This window comes from Mustelus asterias, chromosome 15 (assembly GCF_964213995.1).
Source record: "Mustelus asterias chromosome 15, sMusAst1.hap1.1, whole genome shotgun sequence".
In the NCBI taxonomy this organism is placed as follows: Eukaryota; Metazoa; Chordata; class Chondrichthyes; order Carcharhiniformes; family Triakidae; genus Mustelus; species Mustelus asterias.
The window spans coordinates 87,267,261-87,291,103 of record NC_135815.1 but is presented as its reverse complement, the minus strand read 5'-3'; the positions used below and the strand labels follow the sequence as shown (position 1 = coordinate 87,291,103).

The 23,843-nt window shown below is 49.3% G+C and overlaps 1 protein-coding gene across 9 annotated transcripts in view; it reads right to left on the bottom strand.

Annotated features, from left to right (window-relative positions):
- Positions 1–23,843, bottom strand: part of esr1 (estrogen receptor 1) — an 887,250-nt gene that overhangs the window by 378,549 nt on the left and 484,858 nt on the right. For 6 of the 9 annotated variants that reach the window (XM_078230315.1, XM_078230313.1, XM_078230309.1 and 3 more), the window contains exons 7-8: positions 8,203–8,389; positions 931–2,488 (exon numbers count right to left, since the gene is read on the bottom strand). In XM_078230315.1, the coding sequence (XP_078086441.1) occupies positions 2,269–2,488; positions 8,203–8,389 (407 nt within the window). In that variant the 3' untranslated portion in view covers positions 931–2,268. Of the gene's footprint in view, positions 1–930; positions 2,489–8,202; positions 8,390–23,843 lie in introns of those variants that run through there. The other 3 variants (XM_078230314.1, XM_078230316.1, XM_078230318.1) reach the window with 2 other exon arrangements.

The following is a 23,843-nucleotide window of genomic DNA, read 5'->3' as shown; positions in this document are numbered from 1 at the left end:
GCTATTGAGTTGGATGATCAGCCATGATCATAATGAATGGCGGAGCAGGCTCGAAGGGCCAAATGGCCTCCTCCTGCTCCTATCTTCTATGTTTCTACGGAGGTTAACTTGCTGACTGAGGCTGCAGTGGGTAGCTGGGTGACTCTAAACGAGGTCAGGAAAGGTAGAGCAGGGGGATTGCTACGTGGCTGATCTCACCCATTGAACCCGAGGCTGTATCAACAATGCGGATGAACCCGGGGGGTTGGAGGTTCTTCACTCAGTCAATGTACGAAGTAGGTCATTGCTGTGTCCTCGTTGCAAGAGGCAAGATCATCCGAAATCTAGAATATTCCACCGACACTTGGAGTTGCAACCACTTGATTCAAAACATACAACAGCAATATGCCTCCCGCTCCCATCAGTGTTGCCATTTGGTTTGATGACATTTAGACCAATAAACATCAGACACAACAATAGAAAGAAAGCACCAAGATGATCAACCGTTGTGTCTAAAGTCTTGGCCGGGAATAGGTGTCTTATCTATAGTGCTCCAGTAAGGACACCCTACAAAGCAATGATGGTGGCCAGTGTGGATGATGGTAACACGATATTGGCCCGATGTCTGGCAACTCAATGAGACCTTAACCTAGAACCATCGAATCCAACAGTGCAGAAGGAGGTCATTTGGCTCATCGAGTCTGTATTGACCACAATCCCATCCAGGCCCTATTCCCATAACCCTCATTTACTCTGCTAATCCCCGACACTAAGGGGTAATTTAGCATGGCCAATCAACCTAATCCGCACATCTTTGGAGTGTGGTAGAAAACCAGAGCACCCGGAGGAAACCCACGCAGACACAGGGAGAACGTGCAGAGTCCACACAGACAGTGACCCAAGCTGGGAATCGAACCCAGGTCTCTGGCACTGTGAGGCAGCAGTGCCAACCACTGCCACCGTGCCACCAAAGAAAGCCAGCAGGCGGGCTCATGCCAAAACTTGGGATTGAACCAGGGATCTTGAGCGAAGCTCCTCTACCTGCCCACGGTTTTGAATCAGATTTTCCCAATGAGTGTCAAAAAAGTCCTTTGGAGGAATGAGGCCTTGAATGATCAAGATCTGGATGGGATGTTGGTTGTGGTGCTTTGGTCCTGCTTTTACACCCAGTAATGTCCTTATTTTAAGTTTATTCTGCTCCCAAGGAGGCGCTGGTGTGTCTTCTTGAACCATGAGGTTGAAGGTGTTGAGTCATTAAGTAGGGGGGTTCCAAGGTTTTAACACAGCAACAATATCTGACTTAGTTGGCGGTGTGCACTGTATTGGCTATAATTAGTCCTGACCACATATTGTGAAGTCCTAACTGAGTGTAAAACAAGTCCATCTATTCAAATTAATAATGAACAGAACCGAAACAAAATTCACCAATAAAGATGATGCTAGAAGCATTGCGACGAAGACCGACGCCAGTCTTGGCAGAAGAACAGAGGGGGGTGGGGGGATTGGGGCGGGGAGGGGGGGGGGGGTCGCGACAGGGTCAGGTGGGTGATGGGTAATTCCACAAGGGGCAACATTGTGAGGTTCACTGTTTGACGTTTTTCTGCTGAAGGTGAGGGAGCGAATGGGATTCAGAGTCAGAGCAAAACTCCCTCTGCTCTGCGCCAGAAACATGCCCCACACCTCAGAAGACTGGCACCCCCCCCGCCCCACCCCACCCCCCTCCCCAGTGTGGCACCTCCTTTCTCCGATTTCCCACAAAGTCGTCCATTTCAGAGCCAGGTGTGCGTTGGGAGGGGCACATCAAGACTCGTTTCACTTCTGCCTCTTCCTACCCAGCCTTCCATCCAAGCGGTCAACATTTGGACTTGACCTCGGGGTCGGAGGTGAAGGGTCAACTCGTTTGGTTGCCAAGCGTTTCTTACAAGGCCAAGCACCATGCATTGAATGAAAATCAGCCCAACAGTTCCGTTGAGTGTCCATATTTCACGTCTCTCGCAGTAATGTCTGTACGAAGCATTTGGAATTCTGCTAACGTCTTCAAGAATATGAAAGAACTTTACATAATTGCTGGGAACGCTGCACCGTTCCTGCATTGTTAAGGAGCCCTGTTCCGAGGCGGTGGGTATACAAAATACAGGGCGTTCTGTACTGAGCAATCGGATGGCGTGCGTTGATAAAGCTGAAGCTATGTGATTGGCTGTAGTGAAGGTTGCTTCATTTGCAACGTGATCATAGGTAGTTTTTGCTGTTGGGATCTCCGTTAATACTGTCAATCAGTCAATCGGATACCTATCTGGATGTCTCAAAGCTCACGTCAGTCTTCTTTAGAGACAGCGAAGAGGAGGATGGCGCGGTTCCTCTGTTCATCGGGCTGGCGCCAGTGCCCCCTGGCTGGGCCTTGTCCGTGGGAGTGTGCATTCTGTGGGCATCCAGCATCTCCAGCAGCAGGTCATACAGCGGCACCACATTCTTACACTTCATACTGTACAGGTGCTCCATTCCTTTGTTACTGTTAATCAAAGAACATTACAGAGAGTTAGCTCAGCGCACACACTCACACACTCACACACCCTCACACACTCACACCCTCACACTCACACACCCTCACACACTCACACTCACACACCCTCACACACCCTCACACTCACACACCCTCACACACTCACACCCTCACACACACACACCCTCACACACACACACCCTCACACACACACATCCTCACACACACACACCCTCACACACACACACCCTCACACACACACACCCTCACACACACACACCCTCACACACACACCCTCACACACACACACACCCTCACACACCCTCATACACTCACACACTCACTCACACACACACACCCTCACACACACACACACTCTCACACACACACACCCTCACACACACTCACACCCTCACACACACACACACCTTCACACACACACATCCTCACACACACACACCCTCACACACACACACCTTCACACACACACACCTTCACACACACACACCCTCACACACACGCACTCACACACACTCACTCACTCACTCACACACACTCACACACACACACTCACACCCACACACACACACACACATCACTCACACACACACTCACACACACACTCACTCACACACATACACACACACACACACACGCACTCACACACACTCACTCACACACACTCACACCCTCACTCACTCACACACACACACACCCTCACACACACACACTCACTCACTCACTCACACCCTCACACACCTCACACACACACTCACACACCCAGTGCACAGAAAGATCCCAATCCTGCCCAGGCCATTCCCACGATGGCGCAGGGCGGTCAGCTCAGTCAATGTTAATTTGATACAGTTAATGAGAACGCTTTAGAAAGGTAAAGATGAGAGGATCGCACAATTGGAAGTTGCAGTTGCACTGTACAATGACAAAGTTAACCCTTCCCACCCCTCACCCTTACCCCCCACCCCGCTCTTCCACCTGGCTGAACCTGTTCTCACAATGGACAACTTCTCTCTCAACTAACACAAAATGAAAATGAGCCCGTCAGATATCGGAGCAGAATTAGACCATTCGGCCCATCGATTCTCCTTCGACATTCAATCATGGCTGATAAGTTTCTCAATCCCATTCTCCCACCTTTTCCCCGTAACCTTTGAACCCCTTACCAATCAAGAGCCTATCTATTTCTCTCTTAATTACATGATGTGGTGATGCTGGTGTTGGACTGGGATGGGCCTGGGTAAGAGATTTCCAGCATCAACAGTATTTTGCCTTTTACTCTTTTGCTTCTTTTCCTATCGTGTTATCATTTCCTTTGGCCTTGTGTCATTTAATCTCTCCTGTCTTCACAGCCCTTCCCATAGAATCATAGAACCCCTACAGCGCAGAAAGAGGCCATTCAGTCCATCGAGTCTGCACCGACTCTCCAAAGGAGCATCCTACCCAGGCCCTCCCCTATATTCTATCCCTGCGCATTTACCATCGCTAATCCACCTACTCTTTGGACACTAAGGGGCAATTTAGCAGGCTGGGGTGGCATGGTGGCCCAGTGGTTAGCGCTGCTACCTCGCAGGAACCCGGGTTTGATTCTGGCCTTGGGTGACTGTGTGGAATTTGCACATTCTCCCCGTGTCTGTGTGGGTTTCCTCCGGGTGCTCCGGTTTCCTCTCACAGTCCATAGTTGTACAGGTTAGGCCATGCGAAATCATCCCTTAGTGTCCCAGGATGGATAGTAAGTATGTGGAGTTACGGGAATAGGGCCTTGGCAAGATGCTCAGTCAGAGAGTCGATGCAGATTTGATGGGCTGAATGGCCTCCTTCTACACTGTAGGGATTCCATGATTCAATCCACCTAACCTGCACATCTTTGGACTGTGGGAGGAAACCGGAGCACCCGGAGGAAATCCACGCAGACACGGGGAGAATGTACAGACTCCATACAGACAGTGACCCGAGGTCGGAATTGAACCGGGGTCCCTGGCGCTGTGAGGCAGCAGTGCTAACCACTGTGCCACCCATTTTGTTCTTTTCCCACCCTCCCCCAAGTCACTTGCATGAAACATATTGCATTTCTAACTTTTCCGAGTTGTGATGAGTGTCTATCAAAGTGAAACTTTAACTCTCTGCACAGGTGCTGCAGAACACGTTGAGTACTGTCAGCATGTTTCGCCCCGAGAGAAAGTGTGCTTTTTGATTCCATATCCACTCACGTGACAAGATATCAAATTGTTTGGGGTGGGCCAGCGGGGGGGGGGGTGGTGAGAGACCTGCTTGTACACCCAGCACAGAACAATCACAGTAAACACCAGTTTCAGCTCCTCATCGTGGTAAATAACAGAATGTACCAGGCCGCACGTGCTTGGGGTGGGGATCCCCTGTCGGGACACCACCTGAGAGATGGTCACCCTCCCTCCCCCTCCCTTGGGTGGATCCACCTTGCTCCGCCTCATTCCGGATTATGGGAGCCTGCTTCTCCCCGCCGGGTTTTCCAAACTTCCCTCCCCCCCTCAGCTATAAACATTTGCTACACCTCTGGACCCATCATTTGTTTTCTTCTGCGCTTTTCATTATCTGTCGCGTCATGTAGTCGCCCCTTTTGTCACACAGACATGGAAACTAGAAGCAGGAGTAGGCCATTCGGCCCTTCGAGCCTGCTCCACCATTCATTATGATCCCGCTTGATCATCAAATTCAATATCCTGATCCCCCTCCTTCCTCTCATATCCCTTCATCCCCTTAGCCCCATAAGAAGTCTCACAACACCAGGTTAAAGTCCAACAGATTTATTTGGAATCACGAGCTTTCGGAGCACTGCTCCTTCATCAGGTGAGTGATGAAGAAGCAGTGCTCTGAAAGCTCGTGATTCCAAATAAACCTGTTGGACTTTAACCTGATGTTGTGAGACTTCTAACTGTGTGATGCGCTATCAGTAAGGCGAAAGACTACCGGTGTGCCAATATAAGTGTAGGCTTTTATTCACAACAGAATCAGGAGCAGATCCCAACAAATAACCAACCTGGACTGAACAAGGGGGAGGAGACAGCCACCTTTATACTAGGTGCCAAGGGGAGGAACCAAACTGGAAGGGGATGTGTCCAGGTATGACAAGCACACACAACGGTGGTCCATATAGGACAAAGGCACAACTGAGGCCCACCACACTGTGCCCACCCCGGTCGAACACCGGCATCTCCACATCATGGCTACCATCTTTTAGCCCCAAGAGCTCTCCCTAATTTCTTCTTGAAACCACACAATGTTTTGGCCTCAACTGCTTTCTGTGGTAGTGAATTCCACACATTCACCACTCTCTGGGTGAAGACATTTCTCCTCACCTCAGTCCTCAAAGGTTTACCCGTTATCTTCAAACTACGACCCCCCTAGTTCTGGACTCCCCCACCATCGGGAACATTCTGTCTGAATCTACCCTGTCAAACCCTGTTAGAATTTAACCACTTTAATCTCTCATGCCCTTCCCCTTTGAACTTGTCTCCTTCTCCCCACGACTCTGTATTCAACACTGTGCTCTTCCGCCATCTTCCAATTCCCATGGCAACCTTGAATTGCTCTGTCTGCTTCTCTTTCCACAGGTACTGCTGAATGTTCCCAGCATTCCCTGTTTTAGTTTCTTAGCCAAGCGTCAGTCAGAGATGGAATGCTGCCCCAGATAGATAAAACTGTCGACAGGTATAAAAAATTAATGGTTGATTTAATTGAGGTGTTTAAGGTGATCAAAGGAGGCAGATGGGGTAGAAATGTTAGAGGAATCTTGAACCAGGGACAGGGGCGGCACGGTGGCACAGTGGTTAGCACTGCTGCCTCACAGCTCCAGGGACCCGGCTTGGGTCACTGTCTGTGTGGAGTTTGCACATTCTCCCTGTGTCTCCATGGGGTTTCCTCCGGGTGCTCCGGTTTCCTCCCACAGTCCAAAGATGTGTGGGTTAGGTTGATTGGCCATGCTAAATTGCCCCTTCGTGTGCCGGGATGCGTAGGTTAGAGGGATTAGTTGGGTAAATAGGTGGGGTTATGAGGATAGGGTCTGGGTGGGATTGTTGTCGGTGCAGACTCGATGGGCTGAATGGCCTCCTTCTGCACTGTCAGGATTCTATGATCTTGGGCGGAATTTTCCCGTCCCGCCTGCCACGGGAATCATAGTGGGCGCGACACGGATCATGCAAAGGTCCATTGACCTCCGGTGGGATTTTCCAGTCTTGGGGCGAGAGTGGCTGGAAAATCCCACCCTTTAAATTAGAAATTGGCTCTTCAGGAATGACTAGACAAAGGGAACAGAAATTCTCCTCAAAGCAAAATGTTGTGGTTCAGTCAAATTTTATTAAGCAAGACTGGAAAAGGTTGTGGAATTTAAGTGGTTAAATGTAGTCAAGGTGCAGAATACTTTGATCTGATTGAACGCATGAGTGACGAGATGGCCCATTCCTGTTCTCATGTTCTTAACCTCTATACCAAGAGGATTGTGGTTTGAAATCGTGACCAATTTTGTAGTAGCATTTGTCTAATATGCCATAGTTTATCCATTGTGAATGTTCCACCATGTTTAACAGGGGCATGCAACTATATCAACAGAAACAGGCTGAGCAGTTGGTTAAACATCTGCTTTTTCTAGATGAGCTCCTTATGAATGCTTGGCTGAGTTCCAAGAAGGGAAATCAGCTCAGCAGGGGGTCTTGTTTACACAGTAGCACCGGGGAATCTTAGCTTTGTCTGATTGACAGATTTGTATCTTATATTTGTATTTGGATAGGTTTAAGAGCTGTTAAGATGTATAAGCTTTATTCATTGATACCGTGAATCGGTTGTGGCTGATTGACACTTTTATAAGGTTGTATGAGCAGTTTTTTCTCCCAAAGGAGATTCTTAAAGCTTCTTTGCTTATTGTGTCAGTTTCAGGAACATTTCAAATCATTGCCAGACTTGTCAATGGCTCATTTCTTCTGTAAATAGTGTATTTGGGAGAGTGGAAATGGAAAATGTATGGGGGATATGAAAGGGGCATGGGGGTATGGAAGAAATATGGTGGGGCATGAGCCGCATGGTGGCACAGTGGTTAGCACTGCTGCCTCACAGCGGCAGGGACCCGGGTTCGATTCCCGGCTTGGGTCACTGTTTGCGTGGAATTTGCACGTTCTCCCCGCGTCTGCGTGGGTTTCCTCCGGGTGCTCCGGTTTCCTCCCAGTCTGAAAGACGTGCTGGTTAGGTGCTAAATTCCCCTCAGTGCACCCGAACAGGTGCCAGAGTGTGGCGACTAGGGGATTTTCACAGTGACTTCATTAATGTAAGCCGACTGTGACACTAACAAATAAACTTTAAACATCCCTGTAACTCCACGAATCTACCCCACTAATGCCCTTAACCTGCACATCTTTGGAGTGTGGGAGGAAACCGGAGCACCCAGAGGAAACCCAACGCAGACACGGGGAGAATGTGTCGACTCTGCACAGACAGTGACCCAAGCCGGGAATCGAACCCAGGTCCCTGCGCGCTGTGAGGCAGCAGTGCTAACCCACTGTGCCACCGTGCCGCCCATATCCTTTCAGCGATAGGGAGACGGTTGTTATTATTAAGGAGGTGTGGTGATGTGCCGGTTGTGGAGAGGGGGGGGGGAGGGGGGGGGGTGCTGGTTTCGGGGTGGGGGGGGAGAGGGGAGAGGTGATTGGGGTTTGTGGGAGAGAGAAACGAGTTTAGCTCACCTCATGTGTCGGATGTGAGAGAGCAGGAGCAGGAGCTGGGCTAGTCTCCGGGACTGCTGCTGCAGCGAGAGCCCTGCCCTGGTGATAAAGTGGACCAAAGCATCAGTGATTTTGTCCAGGATGGTCTGAATCTGCTCACTGTCGTTCAGCGCCTCCATGGTGCTGGAGAGAAAGGGGAACACACCTGCTGGATAAACAGACAGAGCAGTTAGATGAAGAATAGCCAGAGAATCTGGAGTCTAAACGCTTCTGCGGGGCTGAAACTCCCCGCCAACCGAAAACTACTGCTTGAATTTACATAGCGCCTTTCACATCCCAAGTTGTTCCACAGGAGAGTTTTTGTCCAGAACGTGGTAATTGCTGGCCAGGCCGACATTTATTGCCCATCCCTCACTGCCTTTGAAGTGATGCATTTAAAAGTCAACCGGGGTTCTGGACATGTCGGCCACACCTGAGGACAGCAGATTTCCCTCCCCAAAGGACATTGGGTGAGACGGTGGCCCAGTGGTATTATCACTAGACTATTAACCTAGAAACTCAGCTAATGTTCTGGGAATCCGGGTTCGGATCCCGCCACGGCAGCTGGTGGAATTTGAATCCAATAAAACATCTCTGGAATTAAGAATCGACTGATGACCATGGAACCGTTGTCGATTGTCGGAAGAACCCATCTGGTTCCCTTTAGGGAAGGAAATCTGCCGTCCTTACCTGGTCTGGCCTACAAGTGACTCCAGAGCCACAGCAATGTGGTTGACTCTCAACTGCCCTCGGGCAACCAGGGATGGGCAATAAATGCTGGCCTGCCAGCGACGCCCATGTCCCATGAATGAATGAAATAAAAATTAATGAACCAGATGAGTTTTTAGGGCAATCGACAATGGTTTCATGGTCATTGTTAGACTTTAATCCCAGATTTTGATTTAATCCAAGCTCCACTGTCTGCCAGAGTGTGGGTGAAACTCAAGTTCCCAGAGCGCGACACTGGGCCTCTGGATTACTGGGTAAGGTAAAGACACCACAGTCCCAGAGGGCCATAGGCTCAAAGGGATTTGATTGGCGGTGATTTAACCTGAGATTCACCGCACCTCAGGCCAAGGGCAATGTTGAAAAGATGGGCTTTTGTTAATAACTTTAGCCGGATCGAGAGACACCCACACTGCAACCCTTCCCCCAGACATCACCAACCCTGAATCCCCCGCAGACATCGCCGCCACCCGCCCCCCAGCCCGATCACTGGCCCTGACCTCCCCCTCCCTCAATCGCCAGCCCTGACACACACCCCCCCCCCCCCCCCATTGCCGGCCCTGACACTCCCCCGATGCCCCAGACTCCCAATGTCTGGTCTCGGCCTCCAGATCGCCGGCCCCACCACTAGCCCCCATCCCCTCCATGCAGAGTCCTCAGCTTCCCTCCCCCCCTACCAAACCCACCCTTGGGTTTGGCTCCACCCCTGTCTGGCCCTGTCCTCCTGTGAAGCCACGGCCCCTCAGATCCCACCCTCTTGGCACTGCCCGGTGCTCGGCAGGCACAGCCAGTGTGCCAGGCTGGCAGTGCCAGGCTGTCACTGCCAAGGGGCACTGCCCCTGTGCCCCAAACTTCCCAGGGGGAGCCTCAATGGCCTTCAGTCCCACCAACGTTACTCGGGGCCATACATAATCTCTGCTGGTGTGGACATCTGGACGATACCGTCCCGGGCTCGCTAAATAGATTGAAATAAGACAATCAATATTGTAATCAGCCTCATCGTGAGACAGATTACGTCAGAAAAAATGGCCCGGGAAGATCACCACTGGTTGGACACCGGTCACGATCCCTATTTTGTAGCCTCCTGCTTAAATTTCCTGCCCTGCGACGCTACTGGACCAGCGTAGGCAGGGCGGGAAAATCACACCCATCTGGCCTGGGGACCAAAACGTGGCCAAGAGATCGGTTTTTAGGAGTGTCTTACTGGATGATTGAGCAGTGGAGTGGTGGCGAGGCTTAAGGGAGGGAATTCCACAGCTTGGGGCCCAGGCAGCTGATGACAACTGGAGGGCGGCTGAGATCTCAGAGGGCCGGGTAAGTGGAAGAGAAATAGAAGCCATGGAAGGCTTGAAGATAGGAATTTTAAATTTGAGGTGTTGCCAGAACGGGAGCCAGTGTAAGTCAATGGTGGGTGACCAGAACTTGATGTGAGTTAGGATGCAGGCACCCGAGGTTCAGGCGGTAGGAGGCTGACTGGGATACTTAAATTGGCTGAGGAGTGAAAGCAACTATTCTTTCTTTCTCTTTCTTTCTCTCTTACTCATTTTCTTTCTCTCTCTTTTTCTTTCTATCTCTCTTTCTTTCTTTCCCTTTTTTTCTCTTTCTCACTTTCTTTCTCTTTTTCTTTCTCTCTTTCTCTCCCTCTTTCTTTTTTTTTCTTTCCTTCTTTCTCTCTTTCTTTCTCTCTTTCCCCATCTCCATTCCCTTTGGCACAAAAACAGAAAATGCTGGAAAATCTCAGCAGGTCTGACAGCATCCGTGGAGAGAGAATAGATCTGACGAAGGTTCATCCAGACTCGAAACGTTGGCTCTATTCTCTCTCCACAGAGGCTGTCAGACCTGCTGAGATTTTGCAGCATTTTCTGTTTTTGCTTCAGATTCCAGCATCTGCAGTGTTTTGCTTTTATCCATTCCCTTTGGCCCTGGAAGAGTCTTCTGTCATCCATCTCCCCTTTCTTCCAGCCTATGAGTGATCTTTCTTTAGTCCTTGGCCTAGCCATCCTTTGCTCAAAGCCTATCACGTCTCTAACTTGGCCCAATTCCGATGAAAAAAGTTAGTGACTTTCTCTCTCCACAGAAACTGGCAGAGTTGCCGAGTATTGTCAACACGTTCTGTTTTTATTTCAGATTCTCAGCATCTGCAATGTTCTGTCTCAAGAAGAGAAAAGAAGGAGAATCCTGGCATCATCGCTGGAGGATCTGGAGCTGGGAGATGGCGGCCAAGATGGCGGCAGACCCAGTGCAAGGCAGATGTGTCCGTGAGAGAAAGGGAATGTGAGAGGGAGGAAGAGAAAGAGACACTAAGGGTGGGATTTTATGGCCTCGCTCATCCCGAAAACCGTAAAATCCCACCCAAGGTCAATGGACCTTTCCATTGTCCGCCCCTCGCCCGATCCGATTCCCATGACGGGTGGGATGGTAAAATTCCAGCCAAAGGAATGTGGGGATGATTGAGGAGGAAGCGTCTGAGAATCATAGAATCCCTACAGTGCAGAAGAAAGCCATTCGTCCCATAGAGCCTGCATCGACCACAATTCTACCCCGGCCCTATCCTGTAACCCTGCTAATCCCCCTGACACTGAGGGACAATTTAAAACGGCCAGTCAACCTAACCTGCACTTCTTTGGAGCGTGGGAGGAAACCGGAGCACCCGGAGGAAACCAACACAGACACGGGGAGGACATGCAGACTCTGCACAGACAGTGAGCTGAGGCTGGAATTGAACCCAGGTCCCTGGCACTATGAGGCAGCAGTGCTAACCACTGTGCCACCGTGCCGCCCATGTCTTGGGAAAGGGAGAGAGAGAGGGAGTGTGTAGTATGAAGGGTTAACATTAAATATGGGAATAGAACAGTCGCCATCATCAGTGAAGTAAGATCATGTGACAACATAGTATGTTGAGCGATGGTTTTACGTAAAGCCTCATGCTAAGCCGTGTACTGTACATATTTAGTGTGACGTTTAATAAAATGTGCCCATGGCCTTACCTCCTGTTTCATAGAAGCCATAGAATCTAAGAATCCCTACAGTGCAGAAGGAGACCATTCGGCCCATCAAGTCTGCACCGACAACAATCCCACCCCAGGCCCTCTCCCCTGTATTCTCTATTAACCTACAACCAAGGATATCCTCACCACAACAATAATAACACGGTTGGCAACACAACATTGCTCACTTTCCCACTTACAGGATGGCATTTTCCAGTCCCTCCGGCCCAGAGCCTGACAATTCTCGCCCAAGGTCATGGGACCTTTCAATGGTCCATCAAATTTTCCATCCCACCTGCGATGATTCCCACGGTGGGCGGGACCAGAAAATTCACCCCATAGCTGCTTTATATACTTTTCCAGGTTAAAAACAAAATCTTTATTTTTCCTTCTAAAACTCTCCTCCTGGGCATGCCTCCCAAGATAACAAATTACTGCTGGAACAACAATAAGTGTTTCTTTAAACGTTCCCACCATAGAATCGTCTGTCTAAGTTTAAAGTTTATTTATTAGTGTCACCAGTAGGCTGACATTAACACTGCAGTGAAGTTACTGTGAAAATCCCCTAGTCGCCACACTCTGATACCTGTTGGGTGCACTGAGGGAGAATTTAGCACGGCCAATGCACCCTACCTAACCAGCACGGCTTTCAGACAGTGCGAGGAAACCGGAGCACCCGGAGGAAACCCACGCAGGCACGGGGAGAATGTGCAAACTCCGCACAGACAGTGACCCAAGCCGGGAATTGAACCCGGGTCCCTGGAACTGTGAGGCAGCAGTGCTAACCCACTGTGCCACTGTGCTGCCCACATACAAGAGGTGGGATTCTCCGGCTGTTCACGCCAGTGGGATTCTCCAGTCCCGCTGCAGTAAACGGAGACTTGGCTGAGCAGTAATTTGTCCATTCGCTCTGGCAGCGGCGGCAGGACATGAATGGCCAGCGAATTGACCAAGGTGTTTCTGACCATCACGTCGCATTCATTTTAAGAACAAACTTCTGTAGAAAAAGTTGGGAGACCAATTGGTCCGGAAGATCTTCCTCGAGTTTGCTTTATTATCCGCCACCAGGAGAAGGAACGATGGGGAAGGCGGAGGCAAAAGAAGGAAAACTGTTTAATTGTTGTCCGATCCTAGGCCGACTGTCCAGCACCAAAGTCGTGAATGTAGCCCAATCCATCACGCAAACCAGCCTCCCATACATTGACTCGGTCTACACTTCTCGCTGCCTCAGAAAAGCAGCCAGCGTAATCAAGGACCCCACGCATCCCGCACATTCTCTCTTCCACCTTCTTCCATCGGGATAAAGATACAAAAATCTGAGGTCACGTACCAACCGACTCGAGAACAGCTTCTTCCTTGCTGCCATCAGACTTTTGAATGGACCTACCCCGCACTAAGTTGATCTTTCTCTACACCCTAGCTATGACTGTAACACTACATTCTGCACTCTCTCCTTTCCTTCTCTATGAACGGTATGCTTTATCTGAATAACGTGCAAGAAACAATACTTTTCACTGTATACTAATACATGTGATCCAGTTATTGCAGTGTGAGCTGTGTTACTCAGTTATTGCAGTGTGGTCTGTGTTACCCAGTTATTGCAGTGTGGGTTGTGTTACCCAGTTATTGCAGTGTGGGTTGTGTTTCCCAGTTATTGCAGTGTGGGCTGTGTTACCCAGTTATTGCAGTGTGGGCTGTGTTACCCAGTTATTGCAGTGTGGGCTGTGTTACCCAGTTGTTGCAGTGTGGGCTGTGTTACCCAGTTATTGCAGTGTGGGTTGTGTTACCCAGTTATTGCAGTGTGGGCTGTGTTACCCAGTTGTTGCAGTGTGGGCTGTGTTACCCAGTTATTGCAGTGTGGGCTGTGTTACCCAGTTATTGCAGTGTGAGCTGTGTTACCCAGTTATTGCAGTGTGGTCTGTATTCCCCAGTTATTGCAGTGTGGGCTGTGTTACCCAGTTATTGCAGTGTGGGCTGTGTTACCCAGTTATTGCAGTGTGGGCTGTGTTACCCAGTTATTGCAGTGTGGGTTGTGTTTCCCAGTTATTGCAGTGTGGGCTGTGTTACCCAGTTATTGCAGTGTGGGCTGTGTTACCCAGTTATTGCAGTGTGGGCTGTGTTACCCAGTTGTTGCAGTGTGGGCTGTGTTACCCAGTTATTGCAGTGTGGGTTGTGTTACCCAGTTATTGCAGTGTGGGCTGTGTTACCCAGTTATTGCAGTGTGGGCTGTGTTACCCAGTTGTTGCAGTGTGGGCTGTGTTACCCAGTTATTGCAGTGTGAGCTGTGTTACCCAGTTATTGCAGTGTGAGCTGTGTTACCCAGTTATTGCAGTGTGAGCTGTGTTACCCAGTTATTGCAGTGTGGGCTGTGTTACCCAGTTATTGCAGTGTGAGCTGTGTTACCCAGTTATTGCAGTGTGAGCTGTGTTACCCAGTTATTGCAGTGTGAGCTGTGTTACCCAGTTATTGCAGTGTGGTCTGTGTTACTCAGTTATTGCAGTGTGGGTTGTGTTACCCAGTTATTGCAGTGTGGGCTGTGTTACCCAGTTATTGCAGTGTGGGTTGTGTTACCCAGTTATTGCAGTGTGGGTTGTGTTACCCAGTTATTGCAGTGTGGTCTGTGTTACCCAGTTATTGCAGTGTGGGCTGTGTTACCCAGTTATTGCAGTGTGGGCTGTGTTACCCAGTTATTGCAGTGTGAGCTGTGTTACCCAGTTATTGCAGTGTGAGCTGTGTTACCCAGTTATTGCAGTGTGGGCTGTGTTACCCAGTTATTGCAGTGTGGTCTGTGTTACCCAGTTATTGCAGTGTGGGCTGTGTTACCCAGTTATTGCAGTGTGGGTTGTGTTACCCAGTTATTGCAGTGTGGGTTGTGTTACCCAGTTGTTGCAGTGTGGTCTGTGTTACCCAGTTATTGCAGTGTGGGTTGTGTTACCCAGTTATTGCAGTGTGGGCTGTGTTACCCAGTTATTGCAGTGTGAGCTGTGTTACCCAGTTATTGCAGTGTGGGCTGTGTTACCCAGTTATTGCAGTGTGAGCTGTGTTACCCAGTTATTGCAGTGTGAGCTGTGTTACCCAGTTATTGCAGTGTGAGCTGTGTTACCCAGTTATTGCAGTGTGGGCTGTGTTACCCAGTTATTGCAGTGTGGGTTGTGTTTCCCAGTTATTGCAGTGTGGGTTGTATTCCCCAGTTATTGCAGTGTGAGCTGTGTTCCCCAGTTGTTGCAGTGTGGGCTGTGTTACCCAGTTATTGCAGTGTGAGCTGTGTTACCCAGTTATTGCAGTGTGAGCTGTGTTCCCCAGTTGTTGCAGTGTGGGCTGTGTTTCCCAGTTATTGCAGTGTGAGCTGTGTTACCCAGTTATTGCAGTGTGGGCTGTGTTACCCAGTTATTGCAGTGTGAGCTGTGTTCCCCAGTTGTTGCAGTGTGGGCTGTGTTCCCCAGTTATTGCAGTGTGGGCTGTGTTACCCAGTTATTGCAGTGTGAGCTGTGTTACCCAGTTATTGCAGTGTGGGCTGTGTTACCCAGTTATTGCAGTGTGGGTTGTGTTACCCAATTATTGCAGTGTGCGGGGGCTGTATTCCCCAGTTATTGCAGTGTGGGCTGTGTTACCCAGTTATTGCAGTGTGGGTTGTGTTACCCAGTTATTGCAGTGTGGGCTGTGTTACCCAGTTATTGCAGTGTGGGTTGTGTTACCCAGTTATTGCAGTGTGGGTTGTGTTACCCAGTTATTGCAGTGTGGGCTGTGTTACCCAGTTATTGCAGTGTGGGTTGTGTTACCCAGTTATTGCAGTGTGGGCTGTGTTTCCCAGTTATTGCAGTGTGGGTTGTGTTACCCAGTTATTGCAGTGTGAGCTGTGTTCCCCAGTTGTTGCAGTGTGGGCTGTGTTTCCCAGTTATTGCAGTGTGAGCTGTGTTACCCAGTTATTGCAGTGTGGGCTGTGTTACCCAGTTATTGCAGTGTGGGCTGTGTTACCCAGTTATTGCAGTGTGGGCTGTGTTACCCAGTTATTGCAGTGTGAGCTGTGTTACCCAGTTATTGCAGTGTGGGCTGTGTTACCCAGTTATTGCAGTGTGGGTTGTGTTACCCAGTTATTGCAGTGTGCGGGGGCTGTATTCCCCAGTTATTGCAGTGTGGGCTGTGTTACCCAGTTATTGCAGTGTGAGCTGTGTTACCCAGTTATTGCAGTGTGGTCTGTGTTACCCAGTTATTGCAGTGTGGGTTGTGTTTCCCAGTTATTGCAGTGTGGGCTGTGTTCCCCAGTTATTGCAGTGTGAGCTGTGTTACCCAGTTATTGCAGTGTGGGCTGTGTTACCCAGTTATTGCAGTGTGGGCCGTGTTACCCAGTAATTGCAGTGTGGGCTGTGTTACCCAGTTATTGCAGTGTGGGCTGTGTTACCCAGTTATTGCAGTGTGGGCTGTGTTACCCAGTTATTGCAGTGTGGGCTGTGTTACCCAGTTATTGCAGTGTGGGCTGTGTTACCCAGTTATTGCAGTGTGAGCTGTGTTTCCCAGTTATTGCAGTGTGGGTTGTGTTACCCAGTTATTGCAGTGTGAGCTGTGTTACCCAGTTATTGCAGTGTGGGCTGTGTTACCCAGTTATTGCAGTGTGGGCCGTGTTACCCAGTAATTGCAGTGTGGGCTGTGTTACCCAGTTATTGCAGTGTGGGCTGTGTTACCCAGTTATTGCAGTGTGGGCTGTGTTACCCAGTTATTGCAGTGTGGGCTGTGTTACCCAGTTATTGCAGTGTGAGCTGTGTTACCCAGTTATTGCAGTGTGGGTTGTGTTACCCAGTTATTGCAGTGTGGGCTGTGTTACCCAGTTATTGCAGTGTGGGCTGTGTTACCCAGTTATTGCAGTGTGGGCCGTGTTACCCAGTTATTGCAGTGTGGGCTGTGTTACCCAGTTATTGCAGTGTGAGCTGTGTTACCCAGTTATTGCAGTGTGGTCTGTGTTCCCCAGTTATTGCAGTGTGGGCTGTGTTACCCAGTTATTGCAGTGTGGGCTGTGTTACCCAGTTATTGCAGTGTGGGTTGTGTTACCCAGTTATTGCAGTGTGGTCTGTGTTCCCCAGTTATTGCAGTGTGGTCTGTGTTCCCCAGTTATTGCAGTGTGGGTTGTGTTACCCAGTTATTGCAGTGTGGTCTGTGTTCCCCAGTTGTTGCAGTGTGGTCTGTGTTACCCAGTTATTGCAGTGTGGGCTGTGTTACCCAGTTATTGCAGTGTGAGCTGTGTTACCCAGTTATTGCAGTGTGAGCTGTGTTACCCAGTTATTGCAGTGTGGTCTGTGTTACCCAGTTATTGCAGTGTGAGCTGTGTTACCCAGTTATTGCAGTGTGAGCTGTGCTACCCAGTTATTGCAGTGTGGGCTGTGTTACCCAGTTATTGCAGTGTGGGCTGTGTTACCCAGTTATTGCAGTGTGGGTTGTGTTACCCAGTTATTGCAGTGTGGTCTGTATTCCCCAGTTATTGCAGTGTGGGTTGTGTTACCCAGTTATTGCAGTGTGAGCTGTGTTACCCAGTTATTGCAGTGTGGTCTGTGTTACCCAGTTATTGCAGTGTGGGCTGTGTTACCCAGTTATTGCAGTGTGGGTTGTGTTACCCAGTTATTGCAGTGTGAGCTGTGTTACCCAGTTATTGCAGTGTGAGCTGTGTTACCCAGTTATTGCAGTGTGGGCTGTGTTACCCAGTTATTGCAGTGTGGGCTGTGTTACCCAGTTATTGCAGTGTGGGTTGTGTTACCCAGTTATTGCAGTGTGAGCTGTGTTACCCAGTTATTGCAGTGTGGTCTGTGTTACCCAGTTATTGCAGTGTGGTCTGTGTTACCCAGTTATTGCAGTGTGGGTTGTGTTACCCAGTTATTGCAGTGTGGTCTGTGTTACCCAGTTATTGCAGTGTGGGCTGTGTTACCCAGTTATTGCAGTGTGAGCTGTGTTACCCAGTTATTGCAGTGTGGGTTGTGTTACCCAGTTATTGCAGTGTGAGCTGTGTTACCCAGTTATTGCAGTGTGGGTTGTGTTACCCAGTTATTGCAGTGTGGTCTGTGTTCCCCAGTTATTGCAGTGTGGGCTGTGTTACCCAGTTATTGCAGTGTGGGTTGTGTTACCCAGTTATTGCAGTGTGAGCTGTGTTACCCAGTTATTGCAGTGTGAGCTGTGTTACCCAGTTATTGCAGTGTGGTCTGTGTTACCCAGTTATTGCAGTGTGGGTTGTGTTACCCAGTTATTGCAGTGTGGTCTGTGTTACCCAGTTATTGCAGTGTGGGTTGTGTTACCCAGTTATTGCAGTGTGGGTTGTGTTTCCCAGTTATTGCAGTGTGGGCTGTATTCCCCAGTTATTGCAGTGTGGTCTGTGTTACCCAGTTATTGCAGTGTGGTCTGTGTTACCCAGTTATTGCAGTGTGGTCTGTGTTACCCAGTTATTGCAGTGTGGTCTGTGTTACCCAGTTATTGCAGTGTGGTCTGTGTTACCCAGTTATTGCAGTGTGGGTTGTGTTCCCCAGTTATTGCAGTGTGAGCTGTGTTCCCCAGTTATTGCAGTGTGGTCTGTGTTACCCAGTTATTGCAGTGTGAGCTGTGTTTCCCAGTTATTGCAGTGTGGGCTGTGTTACCCAGTTATTGCAGTGTGGGTTGTGTTACCCAGTTATTGCAGTGTGAGCTGTGTTACCCAGTTATTGCAGTGTGGTCTGTGTTACCCAGTTATTGCAGTGTGGGTTGTGTTACCCAGTTATTGCAGTGTGGGCTGTGTTACCCAGTTATTGCAGTGTGGGTTGTGTTACCCAGTTATTGCAGTGTGGGTTGTGTTACCCAGTTATTGCAGTGTGGGCTGTGTTACCCAGTTATTGCAGTGTGGGTTGTGTTACCCAGTTATTGCAGTGTGGGCTGTGTTTCCCAGTTATTGCAGTGTGGGTTGTGTTACCCAGTTATTGCAGTGTGAGCTGTGTTCCCCAGTTGTTGCAGTGTGGGCTGTGTTTCCCAGTTATTGCAGTGTGAGCTGTGTTACCCAGTTATTGCAGTGTGGGCTGTGTTACCCAGTTATTGCAGTGTGGGCTGTGTTACCCAGTTATTGCAGTGTGGGCTGTGTTACCCAGTTATTGCAGTGTGAGCTGTGTTACCCAGTTATTGCAGTGTGGGCTGTGTTACCCAGTTATTGCAGTGTGGGTTGTGTTACCCAGTTATTGCAGTGTGCGGGGGCTGTATTCCCCAGTTATTGCAGTGTGGGCTGTGTTACCCAGTTATTGCAGTGTGAGCTGTGTTACCCAGTTATTGCAGTGTGGTCTGTGTTACCCAGTTATTGCAGTGTGGGTTGTGTTTCCCAGTTATTGCAGTGTGGGCTGTGTTCCCCAGTTATTGCAGTGTGAGCTGTGTTACCCAGTTATTGCAGTGTGGGCTGTGTTACCCAGTTATTGCAGTGTGGGCCGTGTTACCCAGTAATTGCAGTGTGGGCTGTGTTACCCAGTTATTGCAGTGTGGGCTGTGTTACCCAGTTATTGCAGTGTGGGCTGTGTTACCCAGTTATTGCAGTGTGGGCTGTGTTACCCAGTTATTGCAGTGTGGGCTGTGTTACCCAGTTATTGCAGTGTGAGCTGTGTTTCCCAGTTATTGCAGTGTGGGTTGTGTTACCCAGTTATTGCAGTGTGAGCTGTGTTACCCAGTTATTGCAGTGTGGGCTGTGTTACCCAGTTATTGCAGTGTGGGCCGCGTTACCCAGTAATTGCAGTGTGGGCTGTGTTACCCAGTTATTGCAGTGTGGGCTGTGTTACCCAGTTATTGCAGTGTGGGCTGTGTTACCCAGTTATTGCAGTGTGGGCTGTGTTACCCAGTTATTGCAGTGTGAGCTGTGTTACCCAGTTATTGCAGTGTGGGTTGTGTTACCCAGTTATTGCAGTGTGGGCTGTGTTACCCAGTTATTGCAGTGTGGGCTGTGTTACCCAGTTATTGCAGTGTGGGCCGTGTTACCCAGTTATTGCAGTGTGGGCTGTGTTACCCAGTTATTGCAGTGTGAGCTGTGTTACCCAGTTATTGCAGTGTGGTCTGTGTTCCCCAGTTATTGCAGTGTGGGCTGTGTTACCCAGTTATTGCAGTGTGGGCTGTGTTACCCAGTTATTGCAGTGTGGGTTGTGTTACCCAGTTATTGCAGTGTGGTCTGTGTTCCCCAGTTATTGCAGTGTGGTCTGTGTTCCCCAGTTATTGCAGTGTGGGTTGTGTTACCCAGTTATTGCAGTGTGGTCTGTGTTCCCCAGTTGTTGCAGTGTGGTCTGTGTTACCCAGTTATTGCAGTGTGGGCTGTGTTACCCAGTTATTGCAGTGTGAGCTGTGTTACCCAGTTATTGCAGTGTGAGCTGTGTTACCCAGTTATTGCAGTGTGGTCTGTGTTACCCAGTTATTGCAGTGTGAGCTGTGTTACCCAGTTATTGCAGTGTGAGCTGTGCTACCCAGTTATTGCAGTGTGGGCTGTGTTACCCAGTTATTGCAGTGTGGGCTGTGTTACCCAGTTATTGCAGTGTGGGTTGTGTTACCCAGTTATTGCAGTGTGGTCTGTATTCCCCAGTTATTGCAGTGTGGGTTGTGTTACCCAGTTATTGCAGTGTGAGCTGTGTTACCCAGTTATTGCAGTGTGGTCTGTGTTACCCAGTTATTGCAGTGTGGGCTGTGTTACCCAGTTATTGCAGTGTGGGTTGTGTTACCCAGTTATTGCAGTGTGAGCTGTGTTACCCAGTTATTGCAGTGTGAGCTGTGTTACCCAGTTATTGCAGTGTGGGCTGTGTTACCCAGTTATTGCAGTGTGGTCTGTGTTACCCAGTTATTGCAGTGTGGGTTGTGTTACCCAGTTATTGCAGTGTGAGCTGTGTTACCCAGTTATTGCAGTGTGGTCTGTGTTACCCAGTTATTGCAGTGTGGTCTGTGTTACCCAGTTATTGCAGTGTGGGTTGTGTTACCCAGTTATTGCAGTGTGGTCTGTGTTACCCAGTTATTGCAGTGTGGGCTGTGTTACCCAGTTATTGCAGTGTGAGCTGTGTTACCCAGTTATTGCAGTGTGGGTTGTGTTACCCAGTTATTGCAGTGTGAGCTGTGTTACCCAGTTATTGCAGTGTGGGTTGTGTTACCCAGTTATTGCAGTGTGGGCTGTGTTACCCAGTTATTGCAGTGTGGGTTGTGTTACCCAGTTATTGCAGTGTGAGCTGTGTTACCCAGTTATTGCAGTGTGAGCTGTGTTACCCAGTTATTGCAGTGTGGTCTGTGTTACCCAGTTATTGCAGTGTGGGTTGTGTTACCCAGTTATTGCAGTGTGGTCTGTGTTACCCAGTTATTGCAGTGTGGGTTGTGTTACCCAGTTATTGCAGTGTGGGTTGTGTTTCCCAGTTATTGCAGTGTGGGCTGTATTCCCCAGTTATTGCAGTGTGGTCTGTGTTACCCAGTTATTGCAGTGTGGTCTGTGTTACCCAGTTATTGCAGTGTGGTCTGTGTTACCCAGTTATTGCAGTGTGGTCTGTGTTACCCAGTTATTGCAGTGTGGTCTGTGTTACCCAGTTATTGCAGTGTGGGTTGTGTTCCCCAGTTATTGCAGTGTGAGCTGTGTTCCCCAGTTATTGCAGTGTGGTCTGTGTTACCCAGTTATTGCAGTGTGAGCTGTGTTTCCCAGTTATTGCAGTGTGGGCTGTGTTACCCAGTTATTGCAGTGTGGGTTGTGTTACCCAGTTATTGCAGTGTGAGCTGTGTTACCCAGTTATTGCAGTGTGGTCTGTGTTACCCAGTTATTGCAGTGTGAGCTGTGTTACCCAGTTATTGCAGTGTGGGCTGTGTTACCCAGTTATTGCAGTGTGGGTTGTGTTACCCAGTTATTGCAGTGTGGGCTGTGTTACCCAGTTATTGCAGTGTGGTCTGTGTTACCCAGTTATTGCAGTGTGAGCTGTGTTACCCAGTTATTGCAGTGTGGGCTGTGTTCCCCAGTTATTGCAGTGTGGTCTGTGTTACCCAGTTATTGCAGTGTGAGCTGTGTTACCCAGTTATTGCAGTGTGAGCTGTGTTACCCAGTTATTGCAGTGTGAGCTGTGTTCCCCAGTTATTGCAGTGTGAGCTGTGTTACCCAGTTATTGCAGTGTGAGCTGTGTTACCCAGTTATTGCAGTGTGAGCTGTGCTACCCAGTTATTGCAGTGTGAGCTGTGTTACCCAGTTATTGCAGTGTGGGCTGTGTTACCCAGTTATTGCAGTGTGGGCTGTATTCCCCAGTTATTGCAGTGTGGGTTGTGTTACCCAGTTATTGCAGTGTGGGCTGTGTTCCCCAGTTATTGCAGTGTGGGCTGTGTTACCCAGTTATTGCAGTGTGGGCTGTGTTACCCAGTTATTGCAGTGTGGGTTGTGTTACCCAGTTATTGCAGTGTGGGCTGTGCTACCCAGTTATTGCAGTGTGGGCTGTGTTACCCAGTTATTGCAGTGTGGGCTGTGTTACCCAGTTATTGCAGTGTGGGCTGTGTTACCCAGTTATTGCAGTGTGGGCTGTGTTACCCAGTTATTGCAGTGTGGGTTGTGTTACCCAGTTATTGCAGTGTGGGCTGTGTTACCCAGTTATTGCAGTGTGGGCTGTGTTACCCAGTTATTGCAGTGTGGGCTGTGTTACCCAGTTATTGCAGTGTGGGCTGTGTTACCCAGTTATTGCAGTGTGGGCTGTGTTACCCAGTTATTGCAGTGTGGGCTGTGTTACTCAGTTATTGCAGTGTGGTCTGTGTTACCCAGTTGTTGCAGTGTGGGCTGTGTTACCCAGTTATTGCAGTGTGGGTTGTGTTACCCAGTTATTGCAGTGTGGGCTGTGTTACCCAGTTATTGCAGTGTGGGCTGTGTTACCCAGTTATTGCAGTGTGGGCTGTGTTACCCAGTTATTGCAGTGTGGGCTGTGTTACCCAGTTATTGCAGTGTGGGCTGTGTTACTCAGTTATTGCAGTGTGGTCTGTGTTACCCAGTTGTTGCAGTGTGGGCTGTGTTACCCAGTTATTGCAGTGTGGGTTGTGTTACCCAGTTATTGCAGTGTGGGCTGTGTTACCCAGTTATTGCAGTGTGGGCTGTGTTACCCAGTTATTGCAGTGTGGGCTGTGTTACCCAGTTATTGCAGTGTGGGTTGTGTTACCCAGTTATTGCAGTGTGGGCTGTGTTACCCAGTTATTGCAGTGTGGGCTGTGTTACCCAGTTATTGCAGTGTGGGCTGTGTTACCCAGTTATTGCAGTGTGGGCTGTGTTACCCAGTTATTGCAGTGTGGGTTGTGTTACCCAGTTATTGCAGTGTGGGCTGTGTTACCCAGTTATTGCAGTGTGGGTTGTGTTACCCAGTTATTGCAGTGTGGGCTGTGTTACCCAGTTATTGCAGTGTGGGCTGTGTTACCCAGTTATTGCAGTGTGGGTTGTGTTACCCAGTTATTGCAGTGTGGGCTGTGTTACCCAGTTATTGCAGTGTGGGCTGTGTTACCCAGTTATTGCAGTGTGGGCTGTGTTACCCAGTTATTGCAGTGTGGGTTGTGTTACCCAGTTATTGCAGTGTGGGCTGTGTTACCCAGTTATTGCAGTGTGGGCTGTGTTACCCAGTTATTGCAGTGTGCGGGGGCTGTATTCCCCAGTTATTGCAGTGTGGGTTGTGTTACCCAGTTATTGCAGTGTGGGCTGTGTTACCCAGTTATTGCAGTGTGGGCTGTGCTACCCAGTTATTGCAGTGTGGGCTGTGTTACCCAGTTATTGCAGTGTGGGTAACAAAGCCCACATTGCAATAATCTGGGTCACCTGCTTGTTGCAACTTGGGCGATGTGAATCAGAGTATTATATATATGTTTCCATGTGCCCATGTGCCTTGTTACAGTCACTATGTTTTGATGACCTGGGTTACAGTGGCCGAGATTAGTTGACCTGTGTCATTGTGCTCAGGT